Here is a 14,524-nt window from a genome sequence, read left to right on the forward strand (position 1 = left end):
GGCGGAGCGAGCTAGCCGGCCCGGCTAGGTCCAGTCCGGGTCCGGTCCCGTCCTATTGATCCCTCAGTCCGAAGATGCTGGCAGCCCCTCGCTGGACCGAGAGTCCTCCCTCCCCTTCCCTTCTTCCCTTCCTTCCTTCCTTTTTTCCGTTTCCTTCCCTCCTCCTGCTCCCCTCCTTGCCTATCCCGTTCGCACCGCGTCTCCCTGGCTGGGGGCTGCGCGTATTTCACTCTCCCCACTTTCGTACGCAATTTTTTTTTACCGTACAAGTTCGAATATCACATTAACGACAAGTCACGGGTTATGAAACCCCCCGGAAAAAAATTTCGCGAATTCGTTTAGCGTCGGGCTTAAAAAATTCAACGTTCTGCTTTTTTTCCGTTGGCCGATTTATTCAGCGGGAATGTCCTTTTTAGTTCTCGTTGATCGGCACACTTTCGTCCTAGCTGGGGGCATGGTTGGCTCACGGCCGTGGAGGGGCGTGACCGGACAACTGCGGTCCAATCACGGGGCACAGCGCGAGGGTGTGGAAGATTCGCATACCAGTTTCGCGGCCAAATGAGTCCTTGAAATTTTCCGTGCCTGTGATCGTGGTCTGCGATGGCGTCGGTCTATTTGAAAGAGAGATTTCCTGGGTTGGAGATGGTGCTAATTAGTAGGGACAGGCATTTTTCGCGAATAAATCTGAACGCCTATTAGACTGCATCAAGGTACACCCGCACCAGAGGTTTCTTCCGTGTGATTGGTGGCCGTCTGAGAGAGAAGTAGTTGCCTTATTTGGCTGAGCCACTCAGGACGCAGTTGCCACCTCAACGAATTACTGTGATTGGCGTTTTAACAATCGACATGTACCTGAAAGAAACTCACCCAATCATGGAACATAGACGATGCTACAGTGTTTTAACTTTCAGCTAGTCTCGGAATCTTTTCGCGAAATATGCATGGCCCTACTAATTAGACGAAGTTCTTCACGTGCATTTACATTCTACTTTACGCACACACATAGAAATTTTGTCATAGCGTAGTATTTGTATGTACTAGTTATTTTTTTTAACCTTCAAACTGAGTTTTGTGTGCACATTATGTGTATTTATATTGTGCTTTTTATATATATTTTTTATTGTAGAGAGTTGCAGAAGCTAAGGCCAATACTTTCCTTTTTCTTACTCTTAACTAATATAAATCATAATGCCATGGTACTAAGATAGTAAGAAAGAGACACCTAAAAACGACGTTAAATAAAATAAGATATGAAGTTGAGTATGAAAAGTTTTTGGGAAAGATACCTTATATATGAAAAAAAACCATGTTAATAAAAAAATGTGAGAATATGAGTGTTCGATATGTATGATGATTTATCGCGAAGATACTTTGCATCAGTTATTATTACTATTACATTTATAATTAATATTGTCTACTCTTACGGATGAGAGAATTTTTAAGTATCAAAATTACTGTAGGGCGAATGACTAGTGACCAGAAAAATATTTTCTCGTGATAAATCACCGTATCTAATGATTTGTGCTATTATTCGATGATAGCCTAGATTGCAAATGTGTATACTCTTTATTGGCCCGTGTCACTGGATCACTGGTTATTCGTCACGCCCTGGAGGACTAGGAGCCAATGACAAACATCTTAACAACCATCGCTCCATCACACGTGGCCCAGTTATACAGGATTGTGGAGTCCAAACTTGCACCAGAAAATAACTCTAATTTCACAGGTCTCCTACTAACTACAGAGTTTATACAGGCAGGGCCCGGGGAAAAAAAAACAACTCAGGTTCAATGACCTCTAGGATGGAATCCACAGTCTCTTGTATTCTTGGATGAAAGTCACATGTTCATTGCTGCTGACCTTTAAAGACGTATGTAGACAGGAAAAAAAGCGCGAATTAATTTCATGGCAGTCTATAAAGTCCAAACTCGTTCTGCTACAGTGATAAGACCACAGTTTACCTGAAGAATTCTGAGCCAATGGAAAACTAACTATATATATATATAAGTATCGAATCGCAAGCATCCCAGTAATAATTTTTGCACGAGTACATACAGGATCGTGGAGTATATCCTATAGGTCAAGTAAACCGCAAAATTTTGCAAACCTTATGGTTAGAGACCGGAAAAAAATCGCGGATTAATCTCGAGATAGTCTGAAATTCATACACGTATACCTTTAAGCTGCTCTTGCTATTGGCTCGCTGTTCGTCTGGGCGACTCTGGGCCAATGAGAAACCCCTCAACCGAAGAAGTGACGAATCACGGGCAAACACCAGTTGAGACAACTCACAAGTCAGCAGCCAACGAACTGGCCGTTATTTGCCCCGAGTGTACAGAGGACCGTGTAGACTATCCTGGAGGTCATCGAAACCGCGAATTTTTCAGGCCCCTATGGTATAAATTGGAATACAGCGACGCATATTGTCCCGGGGGGAGGGGAGGTTACATTGGGTCCGGGTTAAAGAGACGAGCGAAAAAAGAAAAAAAGGAAAGAACAACTAAACTACGTAAGTTTACAGAGGGATTATTGAAAGCCTCAGTTGGCTATAATAACGTAGTTCCTTCCTCGTACAACCAGACACGTCTCATACATAGAAGCGACATGAATTGTTTTTCCAAGTAGTCGCTGTTTACTGTCGGTTTGAAATCGTGTTACTGCAAGCGAGTTGACATGCGTGGTTCATGTTACATGTACTTTTGATTGTATGTTAGCAAATTAATCGAACATTTGACCTATGAACAAAGTATTAAAAACTGTTGTATGTATATATTATGTTCAGTTTACCATTTTCAAGCAAAATCATACTTAAATTTCTGTGTGTAATCGTCGGATTTTTAAAAGTGTTCTATTTCCTATGATTAATGTAATAATTTTATGAGAAAATTAAATTATAAAGACAATTATAACATAAAAAACTAATAAAATGGCTGTACTGCACCCCCTTATTCTTGCCTACGGCCTTGCTGGAAAGCATCTGATTGGCTTGAGGGTTGTTCATAGGGCCTGAGTCACCCCACCCATTTCAGGTCATGATTTAATATTTATATTAATCACTGATCAACTTTTAGACTTTTTCAATTGTTTAACTTTCACGAAATAAAAAAATATATATAGCGCATACGTTTTGCATAATTAGCTGCCAAAATTACATTTTTAACGTTTTTGGGTTGTACAAATAAGGAAAATTTAATTTTTTGCAAAACTGTAACTTTTTAGGGTTTACTGTAATGCCACTGGCTACTTCATGCATTTCTATTACAAAACTCATTTCATGTTTCTTGGCTGTCAAAATCATAACATATTTGAGAATTTTGAAATGCCAGGTAAAATTAATTAATATTTTCTGAATGAAATTCAAACAATTTCTTGCACTAGCCAATGGCATTGCAGTTAAAACTAAAAAGTTTCAGTTCTGCAATAAATTAAATTCTCCTTATTTGTACAGCCCAAAAACGTTAAAAATATAACTTTGGCAGCTAATTATGCGAAAAGTATGCGCTGTATATATTTTTCATTTCGTGAAAGTTAAACAATTGAAAAAATCTAAAAGTTGATAAGGGATTAATATAAATATAAAATCTTGACCTGAAATTGGGAGGCACCCCTTTAAACTTGTGAACCAACGGCAGAAGCAGCATAGATGTATACGTGGTTGACTTCTAACATGTCCACTTATGAATCCGTGAATTGTTCCGGTCTCTGTATGTGGTTACACAGAGCAGCGATTTTTTTTCTTCTTGTAAGTGAGCTTTTTTTTAGACTTCAATAAGGCACGCTCGCACCAGCTCTTTCTTCATTGCAATTCGAGTACGTCTGCAAGAGAAGCCATTGTTTTGTTTGACCAGGCCAATTCAGGACGCGTCTGCGTCCACGCTAAATGGCTGAGGTTGAGATTCGTGTGCCGACAGTAAATTATGTACCTGGAAGAAACTCGACCAATAATGAAACGCAGACGAGGCTACGCTGTTTAACTCACAGTTAGTCTCGAACTCTTTTCGAGGGGGAAAAAAATTCCCCTAGTGATAACACCACCAGATAGTTCAATGTCACCCACCTCTTGGCCTTTCTCGCACTTATTACCCCCAGCAAAGAGGTGATAAAGGGGAACAAATTGTGGTGGAAAGTATAATTGAGCAGGGTTTCCGAAAACTTGTTCAAACGTTAAGCTGCTATGGAGCGGTGTACCTATCGACGATCAAGTATTTTTTTCTTATTCTCCTTTTCCTGTTTCCCACCCCTCGCTTATTGCAGATGGCCGCGCGATAACGTAGCTTACCCAGGGGGGTGAAAAATAAAATTAAGGTGGCGTAGGGACTTCCGCTTGCCGCTGCCCTCCACCCCTCCCTTCTGTATGAAATTTGGTCGACAAGATGGTTGGCTGGGGCGCGTTCCCTTCGCGTTCGTGCCTGGGTTCGCTAGCTCGCTCGTTCGTTCGTTCGTTCGTTCGTTCGTTCGTTCGCTCGGTCGCTGGAGGGACGCAGTTTGCCGCGTCACCCGCGCTTTCTGCGTCCCCCCCCCCTGCACTTCCATCTCTCCCTCCTCTTCGCGCAGTGCTGCCAACTGCTGGCGACCGAACAGCGGGGCGCGCGTCGTGAATCAACACTCCCGCCTGCCTGCCTCCTCTCTCTCTTCCCTTATTTATCCGCGTAATTTAATGGCGCAATAAAGACTTTTGTTGCCCAAATATATTGATCAGAGAAATCCCCTGGGCGCACGAGCTCTCAACAGCGCAGGGGTGCTAATGCAGGTTTCATAAACGACGCAATACGTCCAATTACGACGCTTTACTCGTTTGTAAAACCACGTTAAGACGCAGAAACGCAACGCAAGCATCGACCTAATTTTAACTTATTGCGTTTCCGCCTTCCGTGTTTAAAGTGTTTCGAAAAAATTTTTAAGGACAAAGACATTAGTGCATAGAAAGGTAACGATGTTTTTTTTTCTTTAATGATCATCACGTTTTCACTTGTTAAACTTTCGCACAGCAAAAGGAAATAAAACTTTTTTAAAACTAATTATTGAAATTTTTGATATGTTTTGATGATAAACACGAATCAAAAAAAGAAGTCCCAGAATAAATTAGTATTCTACTGTTTTACAATTTCAAATTGTTGTGTTGGTGACATCTTTCGACTTGCGTGCTTTGTGAACGACCGCGTTTTATTTGCTTTGGTGGCGTTTTGCGTTTTTGCGTAGTTTATAAACTCGATCTAGTTCCTAAGCCCCTGCAATACTGTCAATTTGTGTTTCCAACTATAGTAACAGAATTTTGGACAAAATATGGCTTCAGATCTATGAATTAATGTTGGTTAGATAACCTCAAAAATGTTTTAAATCCTGTGTTTTTCATTGGACTGAACTGGCTCAAACATTTTAATATTAAACTTAAAAAAAAGGGCTAATTTATCACATGATTAGAAAATTCTAAATAGTTATGATTGTGTGCATTTATTAATTTAAAATGATTGTTAATTTAAATCTCAATAGACTCAATGGCACAGTGAAATTAATGTTCTGCGATCTTCAGAAGTTATAGACACGCCATTCACTTTATCTGGTAAATTACTTTACATACCAAATACATATTTAAAAATATATATTTTTTAACTTTATAATCTCTTAGATCTACCGTGTCTCTTTCGCCATTTTAAAGATTCACTGTGGCGGAAACGCCCGCCATTTTCGTTCACGTTGGTACGTTTCTGATTGGATGATTCCGTCAGACATCCAAAATAGTTACAACCAGTCTATAGACCTATACAATTTTTTTTTTATGGAAAATCAAGCCACCCAACTTGTCACCCAAATATAGCTAGTGCTATTTTCGATGTCGTTCTTAACCCTTAAAAACATTATTTCATCAAGGAAGTGGCCACGTCTGAATAATTACGTGGTAAGTGTATGAAGCCATTCTTTTCTACAGCTAATTGTTGCGCCATGGTGGTTAGACACACAAAACATTGGCTAAGTGTAGTGTTTGCAGTGTAGAAACGATTTTAAATGATTTTTTTTTATGAAAGTGACTGTTTGTAATGTTGGAGATTCTGAGTCATACTAACCATCACCATACGTTGGTCAAGTACCATTTCAACAATGTTTTGGGCGGAACAGTGTGGTGGTGATGAGGTTAAAGAATGACATCTACGCCACAGCATCGCTTTTCCTGGTAATTCCTAATTCTATGATTCAACCAGTTCTGTTGGAACACGACTTGCCAATCAGAGCTCAGTGCTCACTTTTCCCTGTGACTGCCCCAGCCAATGAGAGCGAGGTCTCGCATATCGTGAAGTAGTCAGCAAGTAGTGCGCCTTCATAAAAAATACCCGCCTCGTTATTTCGCTTCTGCGTGAATTATCTGTTCTGTGCTGGCGTATCTGAGCACAGCACATGTACATTATTACGTGGCGGAACTAGCAGGTTATATGCCGGGTTTAGGCCTCATTTTTTTTTAAAGGGCTTTGTTATAACGGTTATCTGTGCACGGATGGATGAAGTGAGCCATTTTTCGCTGACTTTATCTTCCGAGATACACGTCTACGTGAATCACTAAAGGGCCCCCGCCTATCTGGGCACACATACGGTGTGCAGAGCTTCAGAAGAAAAAAAAACTACGCGATTTAAAAACGCCTCAAGATATCCGAGTGGTACCTGTTTTTGAAAATTATTTAAGAATACGCTGAAAGTGGATTAGTAGTCCCGTTTCCGGATTTAGTTTTTTTTAAACTGAAATTTTATGAGAGTCAACAAGGCTAAAACTAGTTTTTTTTATAAGGATAATATGTGGTAATGAAACATCCGGTATATATCTTTGAAAGCACTCAACGGACTTGCATGACACATGAATCTTCATTTATCCAGCATGTGGTCACCACTCAAATCTCGTATGCTCGACGAGAAGACTGCCCGCCAGTTCAGAGCCTTGTGCTTTAGAGGCGATGCCGCGCTAGTAACACCAGCTAGCGTCGCACTTATCGTCCAGGCGGACTCCTCTTCAACGCAGACTCGCACCCAGTATTTCTTCGCGTGTCTGCAACACGCCATAAATCTCTTCTTCGTATCGTATTGTTTTCGTGAAACCTGTTTTGATTCATCGAAAATAGGTGTTAGTAACAGCAAGGCCGTTCCCCAGCAGTTATCAGTGTATTACTTATGCCTGGAACCACTTCTCTTCGCTCCAAACTAGACGCAACCATATTAAAGTTTTTTTTTTGGGGGGGGGGGGGGGGGGGGTGTTTGTACACAAGGACATTTCCAGCACCACCTAAAGTGCGTTCTTGTCACATTGTACTGCATTGTTACAAGTCGGGGAAAGTAGTACTGGAAATATAGCCTAATTAACTAACTAGAGTATTATGTATTAATTAGTAATTGAATCGGCACATGCTGAAAGGGCCTCAGTCCAAGCAACCTAGTTTCGAGAAAAAAAAACGAATAAATCTGTGTCTAAGCAACCCTTAAGAATTTCCCTGGCTAACATTAGCTAACCCCGCGCGTGTGACTCAATCCCTTTTTAGCATAAACTGAATATGCAAAGATGAAAGATGGTCAGAAAACTTATTTGTATTTAACTCGAGATTGGCATGAACACCTTACTGAAATGTAATTAAAGGTTAAGAGTCGTATGTTGCCAATATGATATAATATAACATTATTACAGGTCGTTACCACAACGCCGAAATACCACAACGCCGAAATACCACAACGCCGAACGTACAATAACGCCGAATACCATAACGCCGAATGCCAAATTGACCGCAACGCCGACAGCTAGAAAACTGCTGTGTACCACAACGCCGAAATACCATAACGCTGAATGTTAAAATTGACCACAACGCCGACAGCTAGAAAACTGCTGCGTATCACAACGCCGAAATAACAACTGAATTAATTTGTGTGTGTTTCTTAAATGTACCTTAACGCCGAAATACTACAATCAAACCTAACCTTACCTAACCTAACCTAACCTAGCCTAGCGTAATATAACCTAACCTAGCGTAATATAACCTAACCTAACCTAGCCTATCCTAGCCTATCCTAGCCTATCCTAGCCTATCCTAGCCTAGCCTAGCCTAACCTAACCTAACCTAACCTAACCTAGTCTAACCTAACCTAACCTAACCTAACCTAACCTTTGTAGCAATGACATTTTTCGGCGTTAATGTATTTCGGCGTTGTGGTGCGTCCCCGTGTTACACAGATGCTTCCTCAGCCTGTGCTCTAAGGCTGATTGATAGGTTATCAGACTGCATTGTGTCCTGGTCTACTTCGTTCCAGGGCCTCTACTACTCGTGGCCGCAGGAGATCCTGACAAGCTTTTTGGATGAATGTATCGCATACTTTTTTATGCATCATTAGCTGGCATATTTGCATTGTTAGCATTTTTGTGCAGTATGGATAAGGAGAATGAAATTGAATATGAAACTGAACCATATTAGGTTTAAAGTCAATTTTACTGGCTACTATGTGATAAGTTTTTTAAGTTTCTTTTTAGAAAATATTATTTCATATTACCCAGTCTTTTAAAATTCTTAGAATTTTTTTTTCAAATAAATTAAATCTGTACCACGAGCAGCTACCGGCACTGCCTTTAAACATTTTCAGTTATTTATTCAAATTTTTTCTCCTTCCCCATACAGAAAAAAAATCAAAAATGTTAAAAATTAAACTTTGCCAGCTAATTAACTATATATATAATTTTGTTGAAGTTTGGCTACTCAAAAAACTCTACAAGTTTAACTGGGTTAAACGTAAATGTAAAATAATGAACTGGAACTAGACATACCCCTCTTAAAACATGTTCCACAGGGCCTCTTTTAAAAGATTCACACTTGGTTAAGTAAATGTGTAGTGTGGTTTCATTCATCAACCGAAATACCGTTTAACTGTAGCAGCAAGCGAGCTTTTATCATTTGTGTACAACACTTTTCAAGTTTTCGGATAAAAGGCTGCTACAAACAAGTCTAATAATATATTGTACTTAAGAGCACCTAAAACGGTTCATATTGATTATTCTCTTGCATATTTACTTAATATATTGGAATTTTTAAAATAATTGATTTAATAATATTAGCTTTTTGGTTAAATGTTCTATCGGTTGCCTACTATCCTTGAACAGTTAGTTAAAGCTTAATTCTGTTTCTTTATCTTATTACCTATTTTTGTAAAATTTAATTGTATGATGGAATAGCGGAAAATGTGGTTTAGTGTTCTAGGAAATGCATATCGCAGTAACTTCGCCACCAATAAAGACGATATAAATAATTAAATAAAAAAAAACAGTTTAGATTGGTACTAAAATTCCCCATCCGAGAAAGATAAGCTGTACAGAAAAAAAAAAGCTTCTTAGAGTGAAGTTTTTCCAACTCAATTCGCGCGTATGAATACATTGTTAATTTTACACTCGGCACGCTTCCACACTTGGAACGTTCGCTCGCGAGGGAAGAACGAAGAGCGACCACCGCTTGCTTCCTCTTTTTCTTCTCTCCCCTCGCGAAGCTTCTTCCTTTGTTCGGCCCCCAACATTGTCCCAACCCACACCCCCTTCCCCCCCTCTACTTTACCTCTCTGGGTCGCTACCCTCACGAAGTTTTGTCCACAGACCACCGCCGTAACAAAGTTTTCAGTTCCAGCGAGCTGGCATTGCCATTTGATATTTTTGTATCATTTTCGTTTCAGGGTCCGTACGCCTTCTTAGTATCCTAAAAAAAAAAAAAAATAGGCCTAAATTTGTCTTTAATTGAATAAGGACCCTTGAACTTCAGGTCAGAAAGCAGCATTTGCGTCTGACGTCATGAACAATATTCGTTTTATACTAAGCTGTTAGAGTCGCGAGAAAATAATGGTGCCCAATAAACATTTTAATTTTAAGTTTTTATCATTTTGGGCATCATTATTTTGTTTTGTTTAATTTATTTCCCGATAAGTTTCTTTGAAACAAGAAACAAAGTACCAGAAGGAAAAAAAAAAGTAATGTAAACATTTTTTTGGAAAATAATGAACACAAAATGTATGGCCTGAAAACGTTGAATTATCGTGTGAACCAAATGCATAGGGAAAAAAATCAACGTGACACGCTAAAATATAAAATAAACCAGACAGCATGGTCGGACAATACGACCAGACAGATTTTATCAGAAACGACTGCGCGAATGTGGTAGTACCTTTTAGGCGCTTAGTTCTTTTTTCTTCCTTGTCTGAGTCATTTCTTTCGTTTTCGACCATGATTGGCGAACGAATATTGTTCTGCTCTTCGACTCGGCCAGTGGTGACAAAGCTGTTGTGCTATATATAGTAATAGTCTGCGATTTATCGAAGTAAAATTTGACCGTTAAGCTTCTATGAACTCTATTTATGTCAGAATTATTTATTACTAGGGGTGTGTATTTTCAGCTTGTTAGACTGCAACAAGGTATGCCTGCGCTAGCAGTTGTTCCCTTGTAATTGGCTGCCGTCTGCAAGAAAGGCCATTGCCTTGTTTGGCCGGACCATTCAGGATGCACTGGATGACTGTGATTGGTGTGCTGACAGTATACATTTTGTTCCTGGTAGTTATAAGCTCATCCAACAGATAGCGTCACATGTCACGCAAAACATGGTTTCACTTTCCACTGTAAGAGTCGTAGTTCTATATTTTCTTGTTCTGTGAATACTAGGACATCGAACCAAGATACCCGCGGGGAGTATTAGGCTGCGAAATGTTGCTCATAAGCCTCCAGTTTTGAGACGAACGTGTTAGGTGTCTAAGAATTATTATTTTAAAGGATACTTTTTAACCTAGAAACATGGTTGAAAGTAAAATCAAATAATTCAACTGGGGATTGATTCGGCTGCTTTATCTGTCTCGGCTACGAACGGCTTTGGGTCTTGGGACGAGAAGCGCGCAAGCGACGTGCGGCTTGCACATATACGTGCAAAAAACCTATGCTTTCAGGGAGAAAATAAACAACGAATTTTAAATTTTTAGTTTAGCGGTTGAAGGCAAAGAAACAGACTTACGACAATTGTGTTCGCAAACACTACAGACACTAAAGACCATCTTCTATTCATCCTATAAACAGCGTTTGAAAATTCCTACCTGATTTCGAGAAACTAACGTTTATAGGTGAAGTGATGTTTTAACATGAAATATCAATAGACATGTTAAAAATGTGTATCTGGGAAACGCACGATCCAGAAAGTTTTTTTTTTTTTTTTAAGGACTCCCGAATATTTACTCTCGTGTAGCTTGGGAATTTATAAATTCACATGTAATTAACAGTTTCCCGTATCTTCGTTACGTTACAACTTAATTAAAAACCGAAGTTACAAGAATGCAAGTATTCGGGCGTGTTGTAAAGCCTTTGTGCACCTTGACTTCCCGTGTGTATCTGCTAGTTTTCTACTACTTGCGTCAAGTGTGGTATTTTTATTAAAAACGAAAATAGTTTCATTCCTAGTCTGAAAGTTTTTGTCGTGATTGTGATTCCAATTATAAAGCTAGGTAGATTTGGGTAGCCTATGCGGTAATGCGGCCGCAGATAGTGACTGTGATGTGTGATTGTGTTTTAATAGCGTAGCAGCGATTGTTTTTTTAAAGGGAAATTTAATATTGAACAATATTCACTTGAAATGGAAACCAATTAGGGTGGAAAACAATCTTGGTCCCGGCCGTACCATACTGAGATTAAAACCCCCCCCCCCCCTTTTTTTTTTTAATTCAGTCACAGCTACGCTATATTCCTAAGGATCAAATTGCAGCTAGTATCAATAAAAAAAAAGGGGTAGGGCGACGACAATAATCAAGGAGGCAATCTCTAGTGAAAAACTGTCCTGACTACAGTATTACAGAACAGCATAAACCCATGTCACTTACCTTAAAGGATTTGAAAATTGCAGCACTTGACACAAGTAGTAGCAAAACAGAAACTCATACATTGTTGATTTTGTGCTATTAACATATATAAATTAATGCTTTGCAAATCAATTAAATGTAACAAAATTGGTCTCCTGTCTTAAAAAAAAACACTACTAAGGTTAAAGATTAGTAGAACTAAAAAATTGTTTTGGAAATATTTTTCTTTTTGGCATTTTAACAGCTAAACTAGAAATGTGCTGAACAAATTTTTTGTGAGAATTTAATTAATTTTATTGCACATAATTTAATGGACCTTCTACTTTTACGACATAGAAAAATAAAATGTATGAAATGTGAAGATGCTTGAATTCATATTATTGGGGCATATGGATTGGAGCCAGGGAAATGGCTTCTTGTGCTGGTTCCAAACCCGCAGCACCCACTGTGTTTTTGATGTGTGAACATCTTAACTTTCAGTACACAGCATTTTGTGAATGGAACCGGAAGCCGCTTGGAATGGAAATTTGTAAACACAGTGCTGCCATCTGCGGAAGTCTCAGAAATTGAATCAAATTGAATGGAATTGACTATTACGCTTGCAATTGGGCTTTCATCCGGTGGCAAACAGTCCTCCCTTTCACTCACTTCCCCCCCCCCCCCCCCCCCTTCTCATCCAAAAAAAAAATTGGCGTACCGGCATTATTCATCAGTTTATATGTGTGCCAAACTAAACTTTATAATAGTTCAACTATCCTTCATTACTTTGTCATAATTTTTAGGCATATAAATAAATGACAACATTAAAGATCACATTAAAATTTTGACAATCCTTAGTTAACATTGAAATGTGGGGATGGTGCAGCATCTGTCAGCATTTGTCATACTGCTGACACACAAGAAATTGTTAGCCTACATTTATTAGATGCCATGTTGAACAAAAGATTTTTGTGATGAAATTTTTACTGTTAAATCTTAAATGTTGGATCAGCTCAATAAAGTTGTTTGTTTGTAGGAAATATTTGCCGACTGATTTCAGTCTTTTAAAAAATATATACATTGATATACTTAGTGTATATAATATGGGTTTTAAAATATTTTAGATTAACTTTTTTTTTAAATTTATCTATTAGACTGCATTGTTCAGTTTTAAAGATACCTAAAAGGTAGTGTCACGTTCATAATGCTTTATAGAATCAACAAAATGTTAAATCTATTTGATGCTATGTTTGTTCCTACGCAGTGTTTCTGGCGAATAAGTTATAGGTATTTTTAAAGTTGCAATTATATCATGTTACGACTATACAAGTTTACAAAAATGTATTCCAGAATAGTTTCACTGCTATAAAGTATACTTTGGCACATCAATATGGTTAGTACATAGCCTGATTTTTGCGAAAGTTAATATACATATGTGGGTGCATGTTACCACACGTGGGTTTGCCATTGTGACTTCGGCTCGTAGCTATAGTAGTTTCTGTCTGCACTCACATTGGACTTCCAACCTGTTAAATTTAAATTGCCTGCTTATTTCATTGCATTTCTGGTGAATACTAAAATTTAACCTGAAAGTGCCTAAAGAAGTATAACTTCAAAAATGCAGGCGATAATAATTCCAATCATACGGGGAAGTGTCACAGGTTCAGCATGGCTATCTATTCGGTACTCTTGTTGTTCTGCTATCCCTGAGAAATCAGTGTTACCATTTTGTTAAACATACTTTTTAAAGTTATAATTGAAAGTAATCTGAAATAATAATAGGTTATAGCTAAAAAAAGCCTTATTAAAGCATTAAAATACTAGCACTTGCTAATTCTTGGTAGTTTATAAATGAGTAAGTACTTTGAATCCTAGACTATTCATGAGGATAGACTGATTTTTGACTTCTGCCTAAGGTTATGTCAGTAGCTTACAATTTGTCTTATAAAACTGTCAAAATCAGCTGATGTGAGGATATGTTTTGTTTATTTATAGTTTGAATTCCAACATTCCAGACTGTATCTGGTATTTAATGTCCGTTTCAAATTTGATACTAGGAGAATTTTAATGTTCTAAGCACAAAATATGAAACCTTATGCATTGAAATTCGGGTTTAAAATGCGGATGCAGATATTTCAATCTCATTTGGCTATGATATCTGTTTTTGACAATTCTAATGGCAAGTAATCTGTCCATGCAGTTATTTGTGTGTTAATTTCCCTTCATAAGCAGGCCATAAGTGTGCACTCATAGAACACTAATGTTAATAGTCAATGCTAATATGCATTGATGTGCTGATTACAAACGTCTTTCAAATTGTTTTTGTGGTAAACTGTTTATATTTTGAATTTCGGGAAGTGGAGGGAATAGTATTTTTGAAAAAGGATTAGTTGCAATTAGCATAAGATAACTTTATACCTATAAATTTTATAGAACATGTCGGAATTTTTTGTTGGTCAGCAGAGACTTATAAAAGTCTAGGGAGGAATTATGTTTTCCGTGTTGTGTGGGCACAAGGTCTGGGGGTGTTGTGGCTTCAACCTCGTGTGGCGGGGGGCTGTTGTGGCTTCAACCTCGTGTGGCAGGGGGCTGTTGTGGCTTCAACCTGGTGTGGCGGGGGGCTGTTGTCACAGTGCTGTCTCTTGTTTCAGCGTACTGGCCCCGAGGTGAAACCACCTCTGTTGGTTCTGGATCTGGCACCGGTGAGTTAGC

General features: G+C 38.7%; 1 protein-coding gene across 5 annotated transcripts in view; it reads left to right on the forward strand.

Moving 5' to 3' along the window:
* LOC134540010 (bromodomain adjacent to zinc finger domain protein 2B-like) overlaps positions 1 to 14,524 on the forward strand; it is a 261,508-nt gene that overhangs the window by 132,591 nt on the left and 114,393 nt on the right. For 4 of the 5 annotated variants that reach the window (XM_063382430.1, XM_063382431.1, XM_063382434.1 and 1 more), the window contains one exon: positions 14,464 to 14,514. The exons of the other annotated variant lie outside the window; for it this stretch is intronic. In XM_063382430.1, coding sequence (XP_063238500.1) covers positions 14,464 to 14,514 — 51 coding nt within the window. The remainder of the gene's footprint in view (positions 1 to 14,463; positions 14,515 to 14,524) is intronic. 5 annotated transcript variants of the gene reach the window in all.

The sequence above is a fragment of the Bacillus rossius genome, chromosome 16, assembly GCF_032445375.1.
Source record: "Bacillus rossius redtenbacheri isolate Brsri chromosome 16, Brsri_v3, whole genome shotgun sequence".
NCBI classification, from domain to species: Eukaryota; Metazoa; Arthropoda; class Insecta; order Phasmatodea; family Bacillidae; genus Bacillus; species Bacillus rossius.